The sequence below is a fragment of the Conger conger genome, chromosome 9 (genome assembly GCF_963514075.1).
Source record: "Conger conger chromosome 9, fConCon1.1, whole genome shotgun sequence".
NCBI classification, from domain to species: Eukaryota; Metazoa; Chordata; class Actinopteri; order Anguilliformes; family Congridae; genus Conger; species Conger conger.
Window position 1 is genome coordinate 11,641,747 of NC_083768.1, and position 18,905 is coordinate 11,660,651.

Consider the following 18,905-nt stretch of genomic DNA (forward strand, 5'->3'; position numbering starts at 1 on the left):
TACACAGTCCAAGATACACTACTAGCTATGTTACACAGTCCAAGATACACTACTAGCTATGTTACACAGTCCAAGGCACTCTGCTAGCTCAGCTAAGCTGTCAAGATACTCTGCTAGTCAAGCTACGCAAAACGCAGTCCAATTCAAGCTGCTAGCTAAGCCACACGGCCACTGCGTCGGACAAGTACACTTCGCACATAGCTGGTGCATGCCGGTCTGCAGCTGCCTGACCTATATGAGGAGATATACAGGGATCCAGTGATTGCCTGACTGATAAGAGGAGATATACAGGGATCCAGTGACTGCCTGACCTATAAGAGGAGATATACAGGGATCCAGTGACTGCCTGACCGATAAGAGGAGATATACAGGGATCCAGTGACTGCCTGACCGATAAGAAGAGATATACAGGGATCCAGTGACTGCCTGACCGATAAGAGGAGATATACAGGGATCCAGTGACTGTCCGCCTGGCAGAGGTCACTGGCATCTCCGTAGCCGGGAGTCAGTAACTGTCTACAGGGCACCTGGCAGTCCATGTATTTGTTGTTGTTTTATTTGTATGGCAACACCTGTTACACTAGCCTGTAAAAGTCCCCTTTTCTTTTCATTGCTTTTTTACTCCAGGCCATTCAGGAAACTGTTCTCATACTCCTCTTCTAAAAAAAGAGGGATGTAAAACAGTAAGTTAATCTGGTTTGACACACACTTAGACGAGCCGGCCCCTCTGGGTGAGATCGCGGCGCACCACTCCTGCGGTTTGCCTACGTTTCCCTCCCAAAATGACCTCTAAACAAGAGCCTGTCTCAGTGCATTTAAAGATGTCCCCCATAAATAGCTACGCAAACAACCCCGGGGCATGAAGATGAGGAGAAAGAGAGGAAGTCTCTCCTATGCCCATATCGTGGTTAATGAAAGACAGGGAAGCCTTCTCAAATTTCTGTAAATAAACTCAAGTCTAACCGTTGACCTCCTGGCCCCAGAGTTCAGAACACAAGACCTCAATCTGCCTCTATGGAAGAATTCCATTGAATTCTATTTTAATTAAAGCAAGAAGCCCCTTCTTTTTCCAAAAAATGCCATCCCTTTCCCCCGATTCTGTCTACATTATGCAGAATATTAGTCATACAGATTCTTTGCAATGCACAGTAATCATATGTAAACTATGTCCAAACTGTGTTTTCATTGAAACACACACTCTCAGCAAAATGCAGCCAAACAAATGTCTGTCTACTGATTCAGTGAAAGCAGAATGTGTAAAATCTCAGGGTATGGATGTGCATTCTCCTGGTACAGACAGGCTGGGGATGTGGGCTGCGATACTGAGTAGGCGCACCGTGCACTTCATGAACAAATAAAAGTGTAATATATTAATTTGAATGGACAAATCAGAGATAGGTTCTGATCACCACCGCCACTATTATAGCCAGGAAGTAGCCCTGTGATTGGTTATTTGTGTATTACACCCAGGAAGTAGCCCTGTGATTGGTTATTTGTGTATTACACCCAGGAAGTAGCCCTGTGATTGGTTCTTTGTGTATTACACCCAGGAAGTAGCCCTGTGATTGGTTATTTGTGTATTACACCCAGGAAGTAGTCCTGTGATTGGTTATTTGTGTATTACACCCAGGCAATAGGCCTGTGATTGGTTATTTTCACTCAGACAGATAATAACAAATTAAGCCATTTCTTCAGCAGGTCCACAGTGACCCTGACGGGGACTCACAGTACTGGGCGGTGTCCAGGTATCCGTTTCGGGGGTCCATGGGGAAGAGTAACCCTCGACAGGGCAGGGCGTAGTCAGCCGCATGGGGCAGTGAGCCGTGCGCTTCCGTCTTCACCAGTAGGGGGCGCTCCTCAGCGGAAGGGGTGGGTGACTCCTTGCCCAGTTTGCCCACGGCGGAGTTGGCGGCTATGGCGTTGCGTCTCTCTCTGTGGTGCTGAGGCCGAGGGCTCTCATCCTCTGTGAGGACGGAAAACGAGACAAACGCATCGTCAAACACCTGCAGTTCATTACATTAATGGCATTTGGCAGACACTCTTATCCAGAGCGACGTACAGTTGATTAGACTAAGCAGGAGACAGTCCTCCCCTGGAGCAATGCAGGGTTAAGGGCCTTGCTCAAGGGCCCAACGGCTGTGCGGATCTTATTGTGGCTACACCGGGATTAGAACCACCGACCTTGCGTGTCCCAGTCATTCACCTTAACCACTACACTACGTTCATATATTCAACTCTAGCACAGCCTAACATCTGGAGTAAGCATCTGGATCACTCATATTTCATATTCATATTTCATATTCGCTCGTAGTGTTTGAGCAGACAGCTCTGTAATGAAGGAGCTTGCTTTCTGGGGAGCGAGATTCCATTCCGGTTCCAGAATTTGGACTGCGTGACAACGTCTGCACAGGGAGTGCTGGAATTGGACAGATTGGACCGCATTTCTGTGATTTCAGATAGCACGGACATTTCCTTTCCTAAAAAGGAATTAGAAAATGGAACCAGTTTGCCGGCTTTATTTCGGGATTACGGACTCGGATATGAAGACGTGAAAAGAGCACGTCAGGGATAACACACGCAACGCACACGTACGCACTACGTGCCTTTATCACGCACACGCATGACATTTCCCAAGTCAAACATTCACACACCCGGGGGCATGTTTTACACCCTTTCAACCAATGATAAGTGATACTATGATTACACAGTGATTTACATAATCACTGGTACAATTTCACCCATGATATGCCTAATTAGGCAAATGTGGATTTTATAAGCCTTTAAACATTTCTGAAAGGCTACCCTAGGTCTAATCGCCAACCAGCTAACGTGCTAGTCAGTGCAAGCTTGCTTTCTTTGAAAAAAGAAAAAAGCTTCGCAGTTATGATATTTTATGGACTGTCATATTAGGTGTCAGAGAATTAAGCACACTGTTTAAATCAGGGAGGCATTGGTGGATCCAGGAAACGCATCTAGTCCACATTATTAGTGCTAGCCGCATAGCAGAGCAAATTCCTGAAAATGTGAATCTTTTTTTTTTTTTTTAATCCCAGAGAGATGACAGCTGAGTTGTTCTTGGCTCCCCTGTTGTGTGTTAAGTGTCCTCAGGAGAGTTATCAGGCATCTGCATCTCTCTGCCTCATTTCCTCCTGTAATCCTCTCTGTACAGGTGCCTGATGGCTTGGAAAACAAGGTAAGTGTACGATTCCCTTGCAGAGCAAGGGGGCTTATCTGAACAGAGCTGTGGAAAGTTTAGCAGTTGACTGGCCACATCTACTGTTGCTGATCCGTTGAAGCTAAAAGGGGTGTAAGCTGAGACCGGATCCTTCTCACAACACTCAACAACAAAGTAAACTTTTCCGGGGCTATTCGGTCTGGGTCATTCCTTGAGAGACAGAGGCAATTGGATCGACTCTGAGTCTTTGAAATTCCGAGTGGAGAGAAGGCATGATAACCTGGGATCTGAGCAGTGTAACACTTTGAATACTGTACAGGAGGGAGAAGTAGATTCACCCTTCAGCCGCTGGGGTTGGGAGTGATTCACAATCTTTCCGAAACGCAGAAGCCAGTATAAAGCAGTACAACACTGAGAGATAATCCCCTCCTAATTTCACACACAGTGATGTGTGTTTTCCCCACACATATCACTGGGACAAAGACACAACGAATAGCACAAACTAATTTGACTTCTGAATGTGCGTAAGTGAACTCACAACCGTGTGTTTTTCCTGTGGCGCCAATGATTCTTCAGATGCTGCTGTTAGAATGTACATTAAAATAAATTAAACACATTCCAATTGCAAGAATGTTTTCATATATGGCTGTAGTACTGTACAATTAATTCTACATTACAAGCAAAGGCCTGGCTTTTGTACCCTGGTCTATTTGAGGAGACAGACATGAATAGGGCCAAATGAATGTTCATTTTAATTTCACGTTCATTATATGACTGCGTGGCATCTTTGAACACACTCGAACCCCAGACACCAGCCTTTTAATCTCGAACAGTCACCCGCCCTCTAACACTCCTCATTAAGCTCACATGCCCGAGTAAACTGTCCTGTCTCATTCACCTTACTCATTGCTAGCTGGTCTGTCTTTCTCATTCAGGACAAGTGCTCATTCAGGGCTTACTGCATGCCAAGGCAGATTTATGAGCTGAGACACTCTGCTCGCCATGGCAACGGGGCCGGCTACACACCGAGAGAGAGAACGAGCAGGCGCGAGGAGTTCTAGCGGGCTCCTGACATCCCCTTGGCCCCCGGCCAGAGACGCAGGGGGCCACGGTTAATTCAGAAAAACAGCCCAGAGCCAGCGTAAGAAAAAAAAAAAAAATCTCAACTACTTTTCATAACCGCGTATCACAATGCAGCACACGTGACATTCACCCACACCTCTCCATACGCAGCAAGAGAACACAACAAGGAAACTTCTTTCCTGCAATGCAACCACAGGAAATCTGAAGATATACATAGCACATCTATGTGTGAGTTTGCACATGAAGGAGAAGTTTCGCTTTAATCAGGGATGTAAGGTAGATGGACTCAGCTTAGTGTGGTGCTTCGAGGGTAAATCGGACTGCTCTCCAGTAAAATGTTCAACTTCTCGAAGGCTTCATTTATAAATGAGTTATACGGGCGTCTCGGTGGCGCAGCCTGTAGAGCACTGACTCCAATCCGACCGTCTGACAATTTGTCGCATGTCTTTCCCTCTCTCTCGCCCCCATTCTTCCTGTCTCTATATACTGTCCAATAAAGCTGAAAAAGGCCTAAAAAATATCTTAAAAAAATAAAAAAATAAAAAAATAAATTAGTTATACAAACACACACAGAAACTGACCTACTGTGGTCAGAGCTCACCCCCCCCCACACACACACACACACACACACACACACTCACACACTCACACCTGCCCTGAGCGCCTTCCGTCAGCAGTATTTAAACTTCAACCCTCTCCCACTCCCGGGCACCGGTCATTCACAAACACAGTTCATTAGCACACCCGCCCTAGTAGTCCTCCCCCAGTCAGACAGCTCGTTCCTGACGGGGGGGGGCCAAAGGCCCAATGTCCCCTTAAAGCCCCCCATCGGGCAGAAGAGGCTCAGGTACTGTGGGTTATGCTGAACTCAACAGGCAGAAGAGGCTCAGGTACTGTGGGTTATGCTGAACTCAACAGGCAGAAGAGGTTCAGGGACTGTGGGTTATGCTGAACTCAACAGGCAGAAGAGGCTCAGGTACTGTGGGTTATGCTGAACTCAACAGGCAGAAGAGGTTCAGGTACTGTGGGTTATGCTGAACTCAGCGGGCAGAACAGGTTCAGGTACTGTGGGTTATGCTGAACTCATTGGGCAGAAGAGGCTCAGGTACTGTGGGTTATGCTGAACTGAAATGCATTTGCAAATATTGCCAGTGTGAATGCAGAAACAGGAATACAATTATCCTCTTTTTCTCCCTCTCTTTTTGTCCCCCCTCTTTCTTTCTCTATCTCTTTTTCTGTTCCCCCTCTCTCTATCTCTTTCTCCCCTTCTCTTTCTCCCTATCTCTTTCTCTATCTCTTACCCTCTCTTCTCTCCCCCCTCTCTCTAGCTCTCTCTCACTTTCTCTCTCCCTCTCTCTATCTCTCTCTCCCTTGCTCTCTCTCTTCTCCCTCTTTCTCCATCTCTCTCTCTCTCTGTCCTCTGTTTCCACAGCACACATGAGGGCCCTCTTGAACACGGCACCTTCTTCCTGTTTGTTTCAATCCTTCTTCTTGGTTTCAACTGCCTCGCGCTCCCATTCCTTCAGAACTGGAGCTTTACAAACGACCTGAGATACTATCCGACCACTCCGTGCGAACGAGTCGGCAGCCATTAACCCCGAATAGCCAGCGTGCGCAGTTTCTCTCTGCTTCATCCGACAAAGCCAGAAAGAGAAAAGTCAGGCAGGAAGTCTGAACTCAGCAGCGACCCGGCTATCAGCTCGACGCCTCTGTCGACCGTAATCTCTTCCGTCTCTCCGTTACACCCCCGCGCTTGCCTTCGCCAGCTCTCCGTCAGATTACAGGGCTCACGGAGAAACCTGCCACCGGACGTCGGCGGGAGAGAGAGACGGTAATCTCCGCGGCCGTTTGATTTCCTAGCACGCAGCCGCGGTCTGAGGCCCCCGGGGCCCCGACGGGGCGAAACGGCTAATGAGGGACCTGGGAGCGCAGAGCCCGTTTTCCCGTGTGTCGTTCCAGGTTGAAAGCGAGCTCTCTGGGCCTTTCATGTTTCAAAGTCCTCCTTCCTCCTCCTGGGGGTGTCGGTGAGAGATTCTGAAAGGACAGGAGGGTGTGGGGGTGTGTGTGTGTGTGGGGGGGGACTGTACTCGCCCTCCTCCCAAACACAGCTCATATTCCCGGATCTGGTATTTCGGCGTCTCTCTCTCCGGTGATATAATGGGACGGTGCGCTGGGCTCGAATGTGCTCTTTCTGCGCCAGCTCTCTTTAAGCCCTGGTGTGCTGAATACGCTTTCATCCTGCAGAACGGGGCTCAGACACCCTCACTCAGCCACGGTTTACGGGAAGGAGAGAATTTACAGCAAATTACTACCTGAATACGTGTCGAGAAATCTCCTTTCAAGGGACAGAAATAAACTGAACTGTACGGTGTTTTCGGTGCTTTGTTCCATTGTATGAGAGCATTCAATGTGTGGGGAAAAAATGACTCAAATTGAACATGCAAGGTTTTCACATTGCATCAGTGAATTGCATATTGCATAAATTATTGAATGCAAAAAAAGATCACCAGCATTTAGAAGTTAACAAGGAAACAGATGGCAAAGCAAAATAAGTTGGTGTTTGTCTGCAAAAGGTTCTCAGAACGAGAGCAAGCGTTCAGGAAAAAGCCAGTACCATCAAAGCACCATTTCCTCATTAATGTCTTCTTCACAAAACAAGCCCTTTCTCTCCTTACTCTGAACAACAGCTGCACTCTTCCAGTTGCTAGAGTTGTTCAGTAAGTGTGTGCTATATTTATACCTATGGCCAGCTGTTAAGTGTATAAGGTAGAAAAGTCCAGCAGAGATCTCCATAAGTGCTACATAAGTCTGCCAAAATTACAGTATACATATGATCTACTCCCAGATGCCCGATCAAAGAAATCTGCTACAATTTCTGTAAAATGTATTTATCTAGGCTTTTTCATTTGCTGATCTGACGGCTGCACGTAATGTTTGTTCCTCTAGGGAGGCTTGTCTTTCTGGCAGTCAGATCCTCAACAGCGCAGGTCTGTAAGGATCGTACACATGTCATACGCTGTGGAATGCCTTCGGGCAGCAGTTTGCGCGCCCACGGAGAGAGGAGACTGGCAGGTGATCCTGAGCGCTGCGTTTCCCCATAGGATGCACATCCTCCCTCCTATCCACAGGAGTGAGGGTTACAGCCCAGTGACCTGTGCCAGGGAAGTGTGTGAGTGTGTGTGTGTGTGTGTGTGTGAGAGTGTGTGTATGTGTGTGTGTGTCTATGTGTGTGTGTGTGTGTGTGTGTGTGTGTCTATGTGTATGTGTGTGTGTGTGTGTGTGTCTATGTGTATGTGTGTGTGTGTGCGTATGTCTGTGTGTGTGTGTGTGTGTGTGTGAGTGTGTATGAGTGTGTGTGAGTGTGTGTGCGTGCGTGTGTGCGTGTGTGCGTGCGTGCGTGCGTGCATCTATGTGTGTGTGTGTGTGCGTATGTCTGTGTGTGTGTGTGTGTGAGAGTGTGTATGAGTGTGTGTGAGTGTGGCATTCAGGTGGAAACCCAGCTACCTTTCGTTAAATAATCTCTAGCCGACTAGGACGTAGCCAGGCTTTATTTGGGCACAGCCTGAGCTATATTTGGGTTAACCTAGTGCGTTTATGTAAAAAAAAAAAAAAAAAGTCTCTTAACCTAGATTTCCACCTCTTTAGACATCCGGATTCCTCTTGACTTCTGGGAATCTTTCTGGCCTCTCCTGCAGATTCCCACCATAAAGCTCCAGTGATCTTTAATCAACCCCGCTGTACCCAGCCCACTTAAAATCCCATTCACCAACATTCCTCACCCCCTTCCCTCTATCTTACACTAACCAAGCGTTCGTCTGTCCTGAATATGGAAGTCATATTCATATTCAATAATTGCTGTACGCTCCAAAACAAGTTCCTTAGAACAACATGTTTTGTTGATGTTCAAATAGTAATTCTGTAATTTGCTGTGAGTCTGTTCCTTCCAGTAAACCATGTCTCTGTAGGAGCATTCGAGGTTAATTCTGAAGTATAAATAACCGGGAAATGAATGGGACCAATCTCAATGAAGCCCAAACACGTGGATTCATCACGTTAATGGAATTTTGTTAGTGCTCGCAGACACCTAGGCAGAGCCAGTTATCTGATTGAACGCTATGTCTTAAAGGAAAGGAAATGACATGTTAAAGAAAAGTTAATGAATACACACGGTAGGACATACGTTCACATTGGCACTGGACATGTCAAATAGGTGCCCTAATGGCTTGGTAATATTAATAGATCTTTGCTAATGCTGTTTAGACTCAAAGGTGTCCACGCCTGCACAGTTTACATAGCTTGCGGTCTCGCCCATCAGTACCAGGAAAGACGCTGTTTATTTAAGCCTTTCCAGATGCGAGCTTCAACACTGCAGGAGGATAGGCAGATGCCTTCATGCACTCACTAGCATAAAGCCAATTATCAGATTTTTGTTTTCCTGCAAAGTCTTAAAAACACTGCAGTGTTTTTGTTTTTTTACAGGAGTGCACTGCATAGCGTTTATGTCAGTTCTACTTAATTTTATTATGTTGCAGATACAGTGTTACTTTTCTCCACATGAGTTCATATTTATATACACATGTGTGCGTGTGAAGGTATGCACGTATTTTGCTATGTACGTATATAATTACATTGTGATAATATTTTAGACATATTATAATGGATGGACTGTCTGGATTGCTGGAGTGGGGGAGCAGATTTGTTACTTTATGAGGTGGAATCTCATAGTTTTTTTTCAAAAACTAATAAAATGGTTCCTCGGGGAAAAAAAGGTGTGCATTGCATAGGAAGGGGGGGGGGGGTACATGAGTATTTAATTACCTTAAAAAACACAAAATGGAATGCCAAGACAATGGGAAAGCAATGCAGGGACAGATGATTTGACCAAATGGGCTGCAGTGAGATTCTGACGCACAGAGCAAGAGTTTGAGCGCACAAACATGTCCGTTTACGCGTCCCTGAAGGACCGCTTTCAGCCTGCGTTTTCAGCCGCAATCCCAAACGGCAGAATCCACGGTACTTCAAGAGGAAGACAAAAAAAGCGCCGGTCACTCTGAGTAATTCTTGGAGGACGAATATAAGAGCAACATCAACAAAGGCCAGCAGTAGGGGAGGTACTTTGGCCAGAGGTCTATTTCTCTTGGCCAGAAACCATGCAGAACACTCCTCCTCTCTCTCTGCAGTTGAGGCAACGCTAGGCTGAACACACACAATGCGAACACAAAATTCCCAATGGGGCAGCCCGGCTTAAAAATAAATGAAGATTCCTGTCAATAGAAACCCCAGCTCTGCTTTCCCACTGTGTATACAGCACCACAACTGCCCTGCTTTAATCTGAAAGCACACACTCAGTCATACAAACATGTCTTAAAGAATTATTCCATCAAATGAATACAATTGTAATACTTTTCACACCAAAGCTTTCTTCCATCCACTTCCTGGGAAACAAATTGAATTCGGTTTTTACGTCAACGTGTACCGGTAGGCATGAACGTCGATCAAACGTCCCCCTCCTCATTTGAGAACACACTTGCATACACATCATATCGCAGAAGCTAGCTTTGGTCTAACTTCTGTTTCAGCTTCATGTTTCAGGAAAACCTCCTCCATAAAAATAAAAAAATGGCGTGGGAACGTATTCTGCCTGTTCCAGACTGTTCCGGATCTCCCTCAAACCTGTAGCTGTCCAATCACGTGCACATTCTGGAGTGGTGCCACGGTCCTCCTGCTACACTGGACCACGCGTGCCTGGTTCCTCACCACCAGGCCCGGGCCTCCCCCCTGCTGCAGACCCACCCATGGCAACGGCACGGAACAAAGGCTCCATTGAGGGAATGGGAATGGAACTCGGGTGTGTTCTGATAAGGCTGCTCTTTTGATAGGGCAGGCTGGCAATGATGTCATGAAGGCATTCGTTCTCATTAACGATGTGGGCTTTATCCCCTTCAAGCAGGAACTAACATCATGGAAAACAGCACATACACACACTCAAATGCGCACACACACACACACACGCACACTTACATGTGCACGTGCACACACACACGTGCACACACAATCACGCGCACGTACACATACACACACACACATGCACATACACACACACACACACACAGAAGCAAGCGCACACATTAATACATTCACACTTGCCCATAGACACACGTGCAAATACACAGACGGATACGTTATACTGGAACTTGTTGATACTTTTATGTCAAGCCAAGAGTGGAGCCTGATTGAAACAGGAGCTGAGGTCTACATGCATGCCGTTTGAAATCTGGCCCTGATACCTGGTGTCACAGATATGAGACACAACACTGAAACAATGGAGAAACAGATCTCTTCCCTGACCCCGTCACTGAGAAACTACGAGCCGGTAAACAAACGAACACCGCTGCAGAATATAATAGTGTCGACAGACAAAAAACAGTCGCTATTTTTGCAGGTGCATCAAAAGAAGTGTGGTTATCGAAACGTGTTTCTGTAATTCCACGCTCCTACACAAAAAACATGAATGGAAAAAAAAGTTGCCACATCACTCCACCATCTGGCTGAGACAGTCACAAGACTCATACACCAGTCAGAGTAATGGATATGAAAAATCAAGGCCTTACACGTTCCATGAAGGCCTGAGAGAAGGTGCAGAGGGTCCACTGACCCTCACCCCCTGAGAGAGGCACAGGGTAAAATACTCAACAACTGCCCTTAACTTAAAGTCTAAATCTTTATTTTTCAAGTCCCCAAACAGTTTTACAAGTTTCTTTTTTGGTAATCTAGATCTCTCTGCTGCCTTCGACACTGTGGATCACTCCATCCTCCTGTCCTCCCTGTCAGCAACGGGCATCTGTGGCACAGCCCTGGACTGGATTGAGTCCTACCTCTCTGGTCGCTCCTTCCAGGTTGCCTGGGCTGGTACGGTATCGACACCTCAGCCCCTTGCCACAGGAGTTCCCCAGGGCTCAGTCCTAGGCCCACTTCTTTTTTCTCTTTACACTCGTTCCCTTGGCCCTGTGATCACTGCACATGGGCTATCCAACCACTGCTATGCGGACGATACCCAACTCTTCATCTCATTCCCACCATCTGATACACAGGTTTCAGCCCGTATCTCTGCTTGCCTGAGTGACATCCAGAGCTGGATGGACAACCACCATCTAAAGCTCAACCCAGGTAAGACTGAAATTATATTCATCCCTGCTATTACCTCTCCCCATCTGGATCTCTCCATTTCCCTAGGGGATACCACACTTACGCCATCACCCTGTGCAAGGAACCTCGGCTTGGTGATGGACAGCAGACTGTCCCTCTCCGAGAACACTGCGGCGGTCATGCAGGTTCTTCCTATACAACATACGGAGAATCCGCCCCTTTCTCACCCCCTACTCGACCCAGCTCCTGGTCCAAGTGATGGTTTTGTCTTGCCTGGACTACTGCAATTCCCTCTTGGCTGGCCTCCCAGCGTCCGCCATCAGACCCCTCCAACTTATCCAGAATGCAGCAGCTCGTCTGGTCTTCAACCTTCCCAAATACTCACGTCACCCCCCTCCTTACTTTCCTCCACTGGTTGCCTGTCATAGCTCGCATCAAATTCAAAACATTGGTGCTAGCCTTCCAAGCAGTTAAGGGGTCTTCCCCAGCTTACCTCCAAAACATCATCAGACCCTACACCCCTGCCAGACCTCTTCGTTCAGCCTCCACAGGCCGCTTGGCACCTCCCCCTCTCCAAACTTCCACCTCACACTCACGAAGACTGTTCTGTTCTGGCTCCACGGTGGTGGAACAAACTCCCCGGTGCTGCTTGAAGACGCACCTCTTCAAGCAGCACCTCTCCCTGTCCCTCCCTACCTCCCTGTAAACCTTAATTGTTGTCTTTCTGTGATTTACTTTCTGTGTATCAGGATGTTTTAGTTTGGCTACGTAAGCACTGTTTGGCTAGTTAAGGGGTATGTTCATACATTTGCATGTTGCGGTTTGTAAAAATAAATAAATCAAAATCAAATGGTCACCTGGCATTCCTCACCTGCCCTGGTGCTTATCTTTGTTGTACTGTTAGCTGTTGAAATTGTACTTCCCTCTAGGGTCTTTCAGCGCACTTATCCCTGGTTATGGGTATGCACTTTGTTGTACGTCGCTCTGGATAAGAGCGTCTGCCATGTAATGTAATGTAATCACTGAGGTCACCAACTACAGTCTGCAGCCTTAAGTGCAAGTCTTAACACTTGCACTTAACCAGCAGCTGACACTAATAGTGTCTAAGCCCAGATCTTAGTGTACCAGGTAGGCTATTCCGGGCAACATTCAGTCCCAGGTGAACTTTCCATAAGGATTTTGTCTGTGATGTAAAACAAGAGTGTTTACAATGCAAGCTACTGGCGAGTCTGAACAGTCTGAGCAGCTGAGAAAAGCACTCTGCAGCACATAGTGTAAATGACAGCTGTGGCATCAATAAAGATGAGCTTTTGATGCAGTTCTCAGACGTTATGCTTGTTCTGCAACAAGTGTGTCCCCCACTAACTCTGCTGTTCACAGTGAAAAGTCAGTAGGATTCATCTCACTTTTCAGAGAAGTCAGCCCTTGTGTCATATATGGGACTCAGCATGTACATCTTATGTTTCCTTACCCATAAAGATATGGACAGAAACATATCCTTTCAACTGACACCTCCTTATCCTCCTTCATCTACCCTTCCCCCTCACGCCATTACAGAACAAACCCAGACTTCCAATGGTTCGTTCCAGTGTATTCTTTGGCATACACTTCCAAACATTCAATCTCTTTACACCAGCTATTTATTTAACTTTCTGTTTCCTCTGGGTTTTTTTTATTTTTTTTATTTTTTGATCTTTATTTAGCCAAGGGAGACCCACTGAGAATGTATTCTCTTTTGCAAGGATGCCTTGGGAGAACTGCCAGAGAGAACAGTCACAAGTAGGGTGAGAGAGAGAGTGTCCCTGGAGCATTTATTGGGTTAAGGGCCTTGCTCAAGGGCCCAATGGCAGGGTTCTTTTTTCACATAGCAACCCAAGTTCCTCTCTCCAGATGCTGGTCAGCATCGCTATATGCCAACCGGGAGGGGATCGAACCAGCAACTCGACAGTTGCCAGTCGAACACCCAACCACTAGGCTACTCTGCTGTAAAGTGTCTTTGACAGTAAAGTGACAGGGTGTCTATAAAAATAGACAAACAAAATTGAATAGGAACTGTGGGGTAAAGGTGTGGAGAGTGAGCAGTTGGCCTGGGTTTGTTCTGCATACTGCTGATATTCTGCCTTCTGTTACAAACCAGTTTACAGATAAGACGATCACTGCTCATCGCCTCTTATCTGAGCTTGTTTCTCTCAGAGGAAGAGAGGGCGGAGGGGAGGTAAATGGAGAAAGGAGTGGCTGGCAGATACACTCAGAGGAGAGGGGGAGAAAGAGAGACTGCCATTAAAAATCTCAGCGATCTAGGCAACATTAGCTAAAGAATGACGCTGTGATAAAATAACAGCACAAAAAAAGGGAAAACACGCCCGTTTCTCATAGTTGCTCCTCAACTGTGGGCAGACGAGAGAAAGCGCAGAAAATTCACAACCTTACTCAAAGCGGGAAACTTTTTTTCTTTCTCACATGAGTAAGTAAAGCCGACACTCAGACGTTTCTCTCAACCCTTCTTTTTTGTTATCTAGTGATGATGGGGTTTATTCAGGCCATGGGGCTGGATTGAAGGTTTTTTCCTGGAAGGAAACAAAAGGGCCACAGATTTAGAGGTGCCCCTGCCAGGAGACGGATGGGGAGAGGAGGAGAGATGGGGAGAGGAGGAGAGATGGGGTGAGCTGAGGGGCGAAAGGAGCAGGCTGGCCATTTAGCCAACCACGGGGGAGCACTCCCTCTGGGCCAAGATTGAGCCATAACTACACCAGAATTTACTGAGGGGAGGAGGACTGTCAGTACGGCAACAGAGAAGGAGAAACAGAGAAAAGAGAGAGCGATGGACAGAGAAAGAGAATGGAGCTGGAATGTTCCGAGCGAGAGCCTTGATTTTGCATGCTTTTAATTACTCCCATTTCTACACATGACATTACCTGGCATTTATGTAAGCGACGTACAATTAGCGCATTCCGAAGGTCATTGGAACAACTACAGAACACAGGTCAAAGAAGGTTATGGTCAAATCTGAGAGATCCTCAGCTTAAATACTGACTCCAAAAACTTCACAGAATGTTTCAGGGCAGGTGTATCCTACATAGGAGTGTGTAGTTATATTCTGCGGTTATATTTCTTTGCATCCCATTTTTTTTTTCAACACTAACTGTTATTAATGTACTTTTTCATGAAAGCTAAACACGAGCGCTGTATTCACAGGACCTGAGAACACTAGCCGTTTGACAGCAAGCTTACCGTTTTTTCTTTTTATTTCCAGTCTAACTAGCTATATCAATTTTGAGGGAACTTGATGACAGTGTTAGCCCGGCTGTTCCACAGATTTCCTGGTAACAGGGACAAAGGCCAAAAAGCTACATAAGCTTGTGGCATTTTTCCGATTAACAGCTTCGAGCCTGCCAACTCAGCAGAGAAACTGACACAAATACTATCCCTCAGTCCCTCCGAACCCCGCTGACTCCGGGTCACAGGGTCAAAGGTCCTGGTCTGAGAGTCCTGATACTGTTTTCTGAGCCAATAATACATGAATTTGATTAAACACAAATGTTGTCCAGATTTTTTTCCCAAGGTTTCCGAGTCACAAGTTCAAAGGTTGAATTCACAATGACTCCTGACTCTTTTTTCTTTACCAGTTAAATGTTCGTGCCGGTTCCAGCAGTACTATAATATTCCACTGTTGCGAGTCCTATTCTGTGCTTTTCATAACGCTGACTGTCCGACTAAGTCCCCTCTCCAATGAAATAATTCCAGCTTGGCGTGGCATGGTGATTCATGTTGAGTCTTGTTTACTTAGCCTTTTATTAAACAGCTAAAGTGGCCATCTGGGAGCGGGGACTCTGATCCAAAAGATTCATTCCGAGCCCCCCGTGCCTGACCCCTAGCTTCCTGTAGTAATGTACATCACTTATAAACTACACAGAACTGCCACACAGCCAGAGCACACAGCGATGCCCTGTTCAGCAGTCTGAAGTGGCCTCTCTCAGACCTGACCTGAGAGCCTGACATCATCACCTCCGCAGACACAGATAAATACACACGCGTGCGCGCACACCCATACTCGCGAGGTATACTGTAAACACGAGTGCACAAGAAACACGCAAGCTCAGACAGGGTAAACAACAAATAAAATACGCAAAATACGCAAAAACAGAGACACAAGGCTGCAGTTTCACGGACATCCATTCCCCCCATATTGCTGGTTGTCATATTGTCATATTGCTCTCTTCAAAAACAATGAACCGCTGACTTCCCTGGTGTAAAATCCAGCTGATGACCAGCTTGAAATTACCAGCTACCAGCTGTTTTCAAAACCTTGCTTGAGCTGGTGAAACCACGTTGAGTGTGGAGCTGGTGTGAACTGGTCAACCCGCTGCCGGCTATTTCAAAACCTAGCTTGAGCAGTTTTCTTTTTCAGCAGGCTGTGACTATAAAAAAGGACCCAGCTGCATTTTAAACTGAGAAGGAGAGAGAGACACAGAGAGAGAGAGAGAGAGAGAGAGAGAGGGTTTTCACCACTAAGGCCTACCCTGGGAGGAGGTGCTGGAGGTCACTGCCTTCTCGCTCACATCGGTGCGCCCGGAGGTCCGTCTGCTTCCCACGATGCTCTCCAGCCTCTTCTTCTTCTCTGCAGCTGAACTGGTGTGCGCCTGGCCGTCCATGGTCACCTGGCATTCCTCACCTGCTCATGGGGCCTGGGCACTTGCTGGAGGGTCACAGGAAGAGGACAACATGAAGCAACATGAAGCAGAAATTATACATCTATCTATTTCACAAATATAAGTCCATAAGAGATAAGGATTGCCCGCACACACTGCTTATGAATGCTCCCAGTCAGTGTTTCATAAAGAGACAACGTTTTTACCAGCAAGTCTTTGTCAGTTACCCTATATTTTGAACTACCCAATATATTCGTACTCAGGGTATTCTGCCTGCCAACCGTGGTATGCTAGTTTGGAAGTTGATGTATTCTTTAAGGGTTCCGATTATATCTGTATGGTCACCCTAGGACTCGGAACCATACTGCCCTCTCAGGTCCTCTTCACAATCTGCACTTCATTCTACGTTGCTCTGGATAAGAGCGTCTGCTAAATGCCATGTAATGTAATGTAATTTTACTAGAACTCAGCAAGGTGTGTGTGACAGCTTCAGTGGCCTTTACTCCCTCTACTGGTAAAATGTCCTTAATGCTGCTGAGTCTGTCACTTGCTGAGTGAGTCACAGAAAAGAGTTTCCATTAATTCACATTTAAATAAACACATTTTATATACATATAATGCTTAATTTCCGGGTTGCTTTACTGATGGCTTTTGCTTCATGCCCAGTTTCCTCTTGCCATAGCCAGGGCTGCTCAGGCCATTCTATAGCCTTCAAGGACTGATTCAAGGTACACTCAGTGAGCACTTTATTAGGTATTTATGATACTTATTTTTTAGACTTATTAAATGAGAGGTTTGACACGTTGTGTGTTCAGAGATGGTCTTCTGCATACCACTGTAGATCAGCAGGAGATCAGCAGTTTTTGAGATACTAAAACCACCCTGTCTGGCACCAACAATCATTCCATGGTCAAAGTCATTTTTTCCCCCATTCTGATGGTTGATGTGAACATTAACTGAAGCTCCTGACCCTGCATGATTTTATGCATTGCACTGCTGCCACATGATTGGCTGATGAGATAATCCCATGAGTAAGTAGGTGTACAGGTGTTCCTAGTAAAGTTCTCTGTGAGTGCATTTATTTACAGGTTACCCCATCCTATACATTTCCATTTCCTCCACAATCAGAAAGCCAATTGCCATGTCTCTCAGAATAAGAATGGTTACATTCCCATATGCAGACAACAACACAGTCCCTATACAGCTGCTAAAAAGGGTTGCCTTTTTTCCCCGAACAAAATGGGACACACTAGTGTAATTCAATATCCATAAGTGTACTGAAATAAAGCAATGAAAGTAGTGATATCCACCTCTATCTGGTTAACAGAGGTGGAGTCCAGGGGCCAGGGGTCAGGCAGCAGCAGTCCTGCCATGTGTTTCTTCCACCCATGAACTCAGAACCTGATTTCACTAATTAGTTCAACCTCCTGGCTGAAGATTGGTGAAGAATCCCGGTGACTGGAACAAAACACTGGGGAGGAGTTTTACTTTCTGAACCTGGGGTTTTCCACCTCTGGTGGTTAATGTGCATTCCCCCAGTAATGTACCTGAGAGGAAGTTCTGCTCTTTTTTTGCTACAGCTTCAGACGACGGGCGTGAAGCCGTCTCAGGTCTAGAGACTGTCTGCGGAACCTGCCGGGGCTTGGGATTTTAACCTGGAGCGCGATCGCTGTGCAGACCTTTTGCGACGGGGGACGGCTCCGGTTCCAAATGCAGAAACCGGACTCTCGGGCGGGCTTCCAGGACCCAAACAACTCTATTACACCCCTGTCAGAGCCAGAGACCGGTCACCAAATACCCCCAGCCCCACTCTGGAGTCCCAATTACAGGGGAAACAAGCACCAAATACCCGCAGCACGACTCTGGAGTCCCAATACAGGGGAAAAAAACACCAAATACCCCCAGCCCGACGATGGAGTCCTAATACAGGGGAAAATACCAAATACCCCCAGCCCGACGATGGAGTCCTAATACAGGGGAAAATACCAAATACCCCCAGCCCGACGATGGAGTCCTAATACAGGGGAAAATACCAAATACCCCCAGCCCGACTCTGGAGTCTCCATACGGGGGGGAAAGCCGTGATTGGGTGCAGTGACTCAGGATACAGTGCAGCGTGGAGAGGACGCTTGTGGTCGGAGACGGAACGAACGGTTCGGAAAACGAGGGTTCGCCTGAAGGTCGGAAGGGGAGTGCCGTGGCTCTAAATCACCCATTTTCTCTGCGGGAGGGATATTTTAGATGTCGTTTTCTTTCTTCTTCTACTCCTTCCAGTTCTTCTAATTGTTTTTCCAGAAGTTTCCAGCCCTGAGTTCAATGCACTGCAGGATCCTGGGGGAATCTTCCTCCTGCTCATTTTCCACAGCGAGCGCAGCGGCCGAGACGCGGCTCAAACCACAGTTCAGCGCTGCGTTGTTTCTCCGAGGCGGGCGGGAGCCAATCACGTAACGCCACAGCCGCAGAACCGTAGCCGGTTCTGGCCGAGTCACAGAAATGCCAGAGGGTTGGCCTCGCAGACTGCGTAATGACAGGTCAGCGTATTGACAGCGGGGAGGATACAGCACGGAAAAATACGGGCCTTCGCAAAAAGGAGTGAAGCTACGCTTGGAAAAAATGACACACGCACTGTGACATCGTGCCGTGACATCACACCGTTCTTAAAACCTTTGAAGAGTGGGATTTTTTTGACGTTCTAGAACACAGTCAGTGTTCTAGAACTCCATCGCGTTCAATCACCTGTTGTGATTTTTTTGCATCATCATTAGAACGTTCAGATAAGAATCCGAGCACATTATCAGTGACAGAAACATTCTGACGTTTCCGGGGGTGTCACGGGCAGGCGCACGCCGTAT

General features: G+C 46.8%; 1 protein-coding gene across 1 annotated transcript in view; it reads right to left on the bottom strand.

The window, feature by feature from the left end:
* The window catches only part of LOC133136214 (transcriptional activator GLI3-like), a 58,564-nt gene extending 42,508 nt beyond the window's left edge, over window positions 1-16,056 (bottom strand). The window contains exons 1-2 of the mRNA XM_061253507.1: window positions 15,924-16,056; window positions 1,727-1,963 (exon numbers count right to left, since the gene is read on the bottom strand). Coding sequence (XP_061109491.1) covers window positions 1,727-1,963; window positions 15,924-16,056 — 370 coding nt within the window. The remainder of the gene's footprint in view (window positions 1-1,726; window positions 1,964-15,923) is intronic.
* Window positions 16,057-18,905: the final 2,849 nt, after the last annotated feature.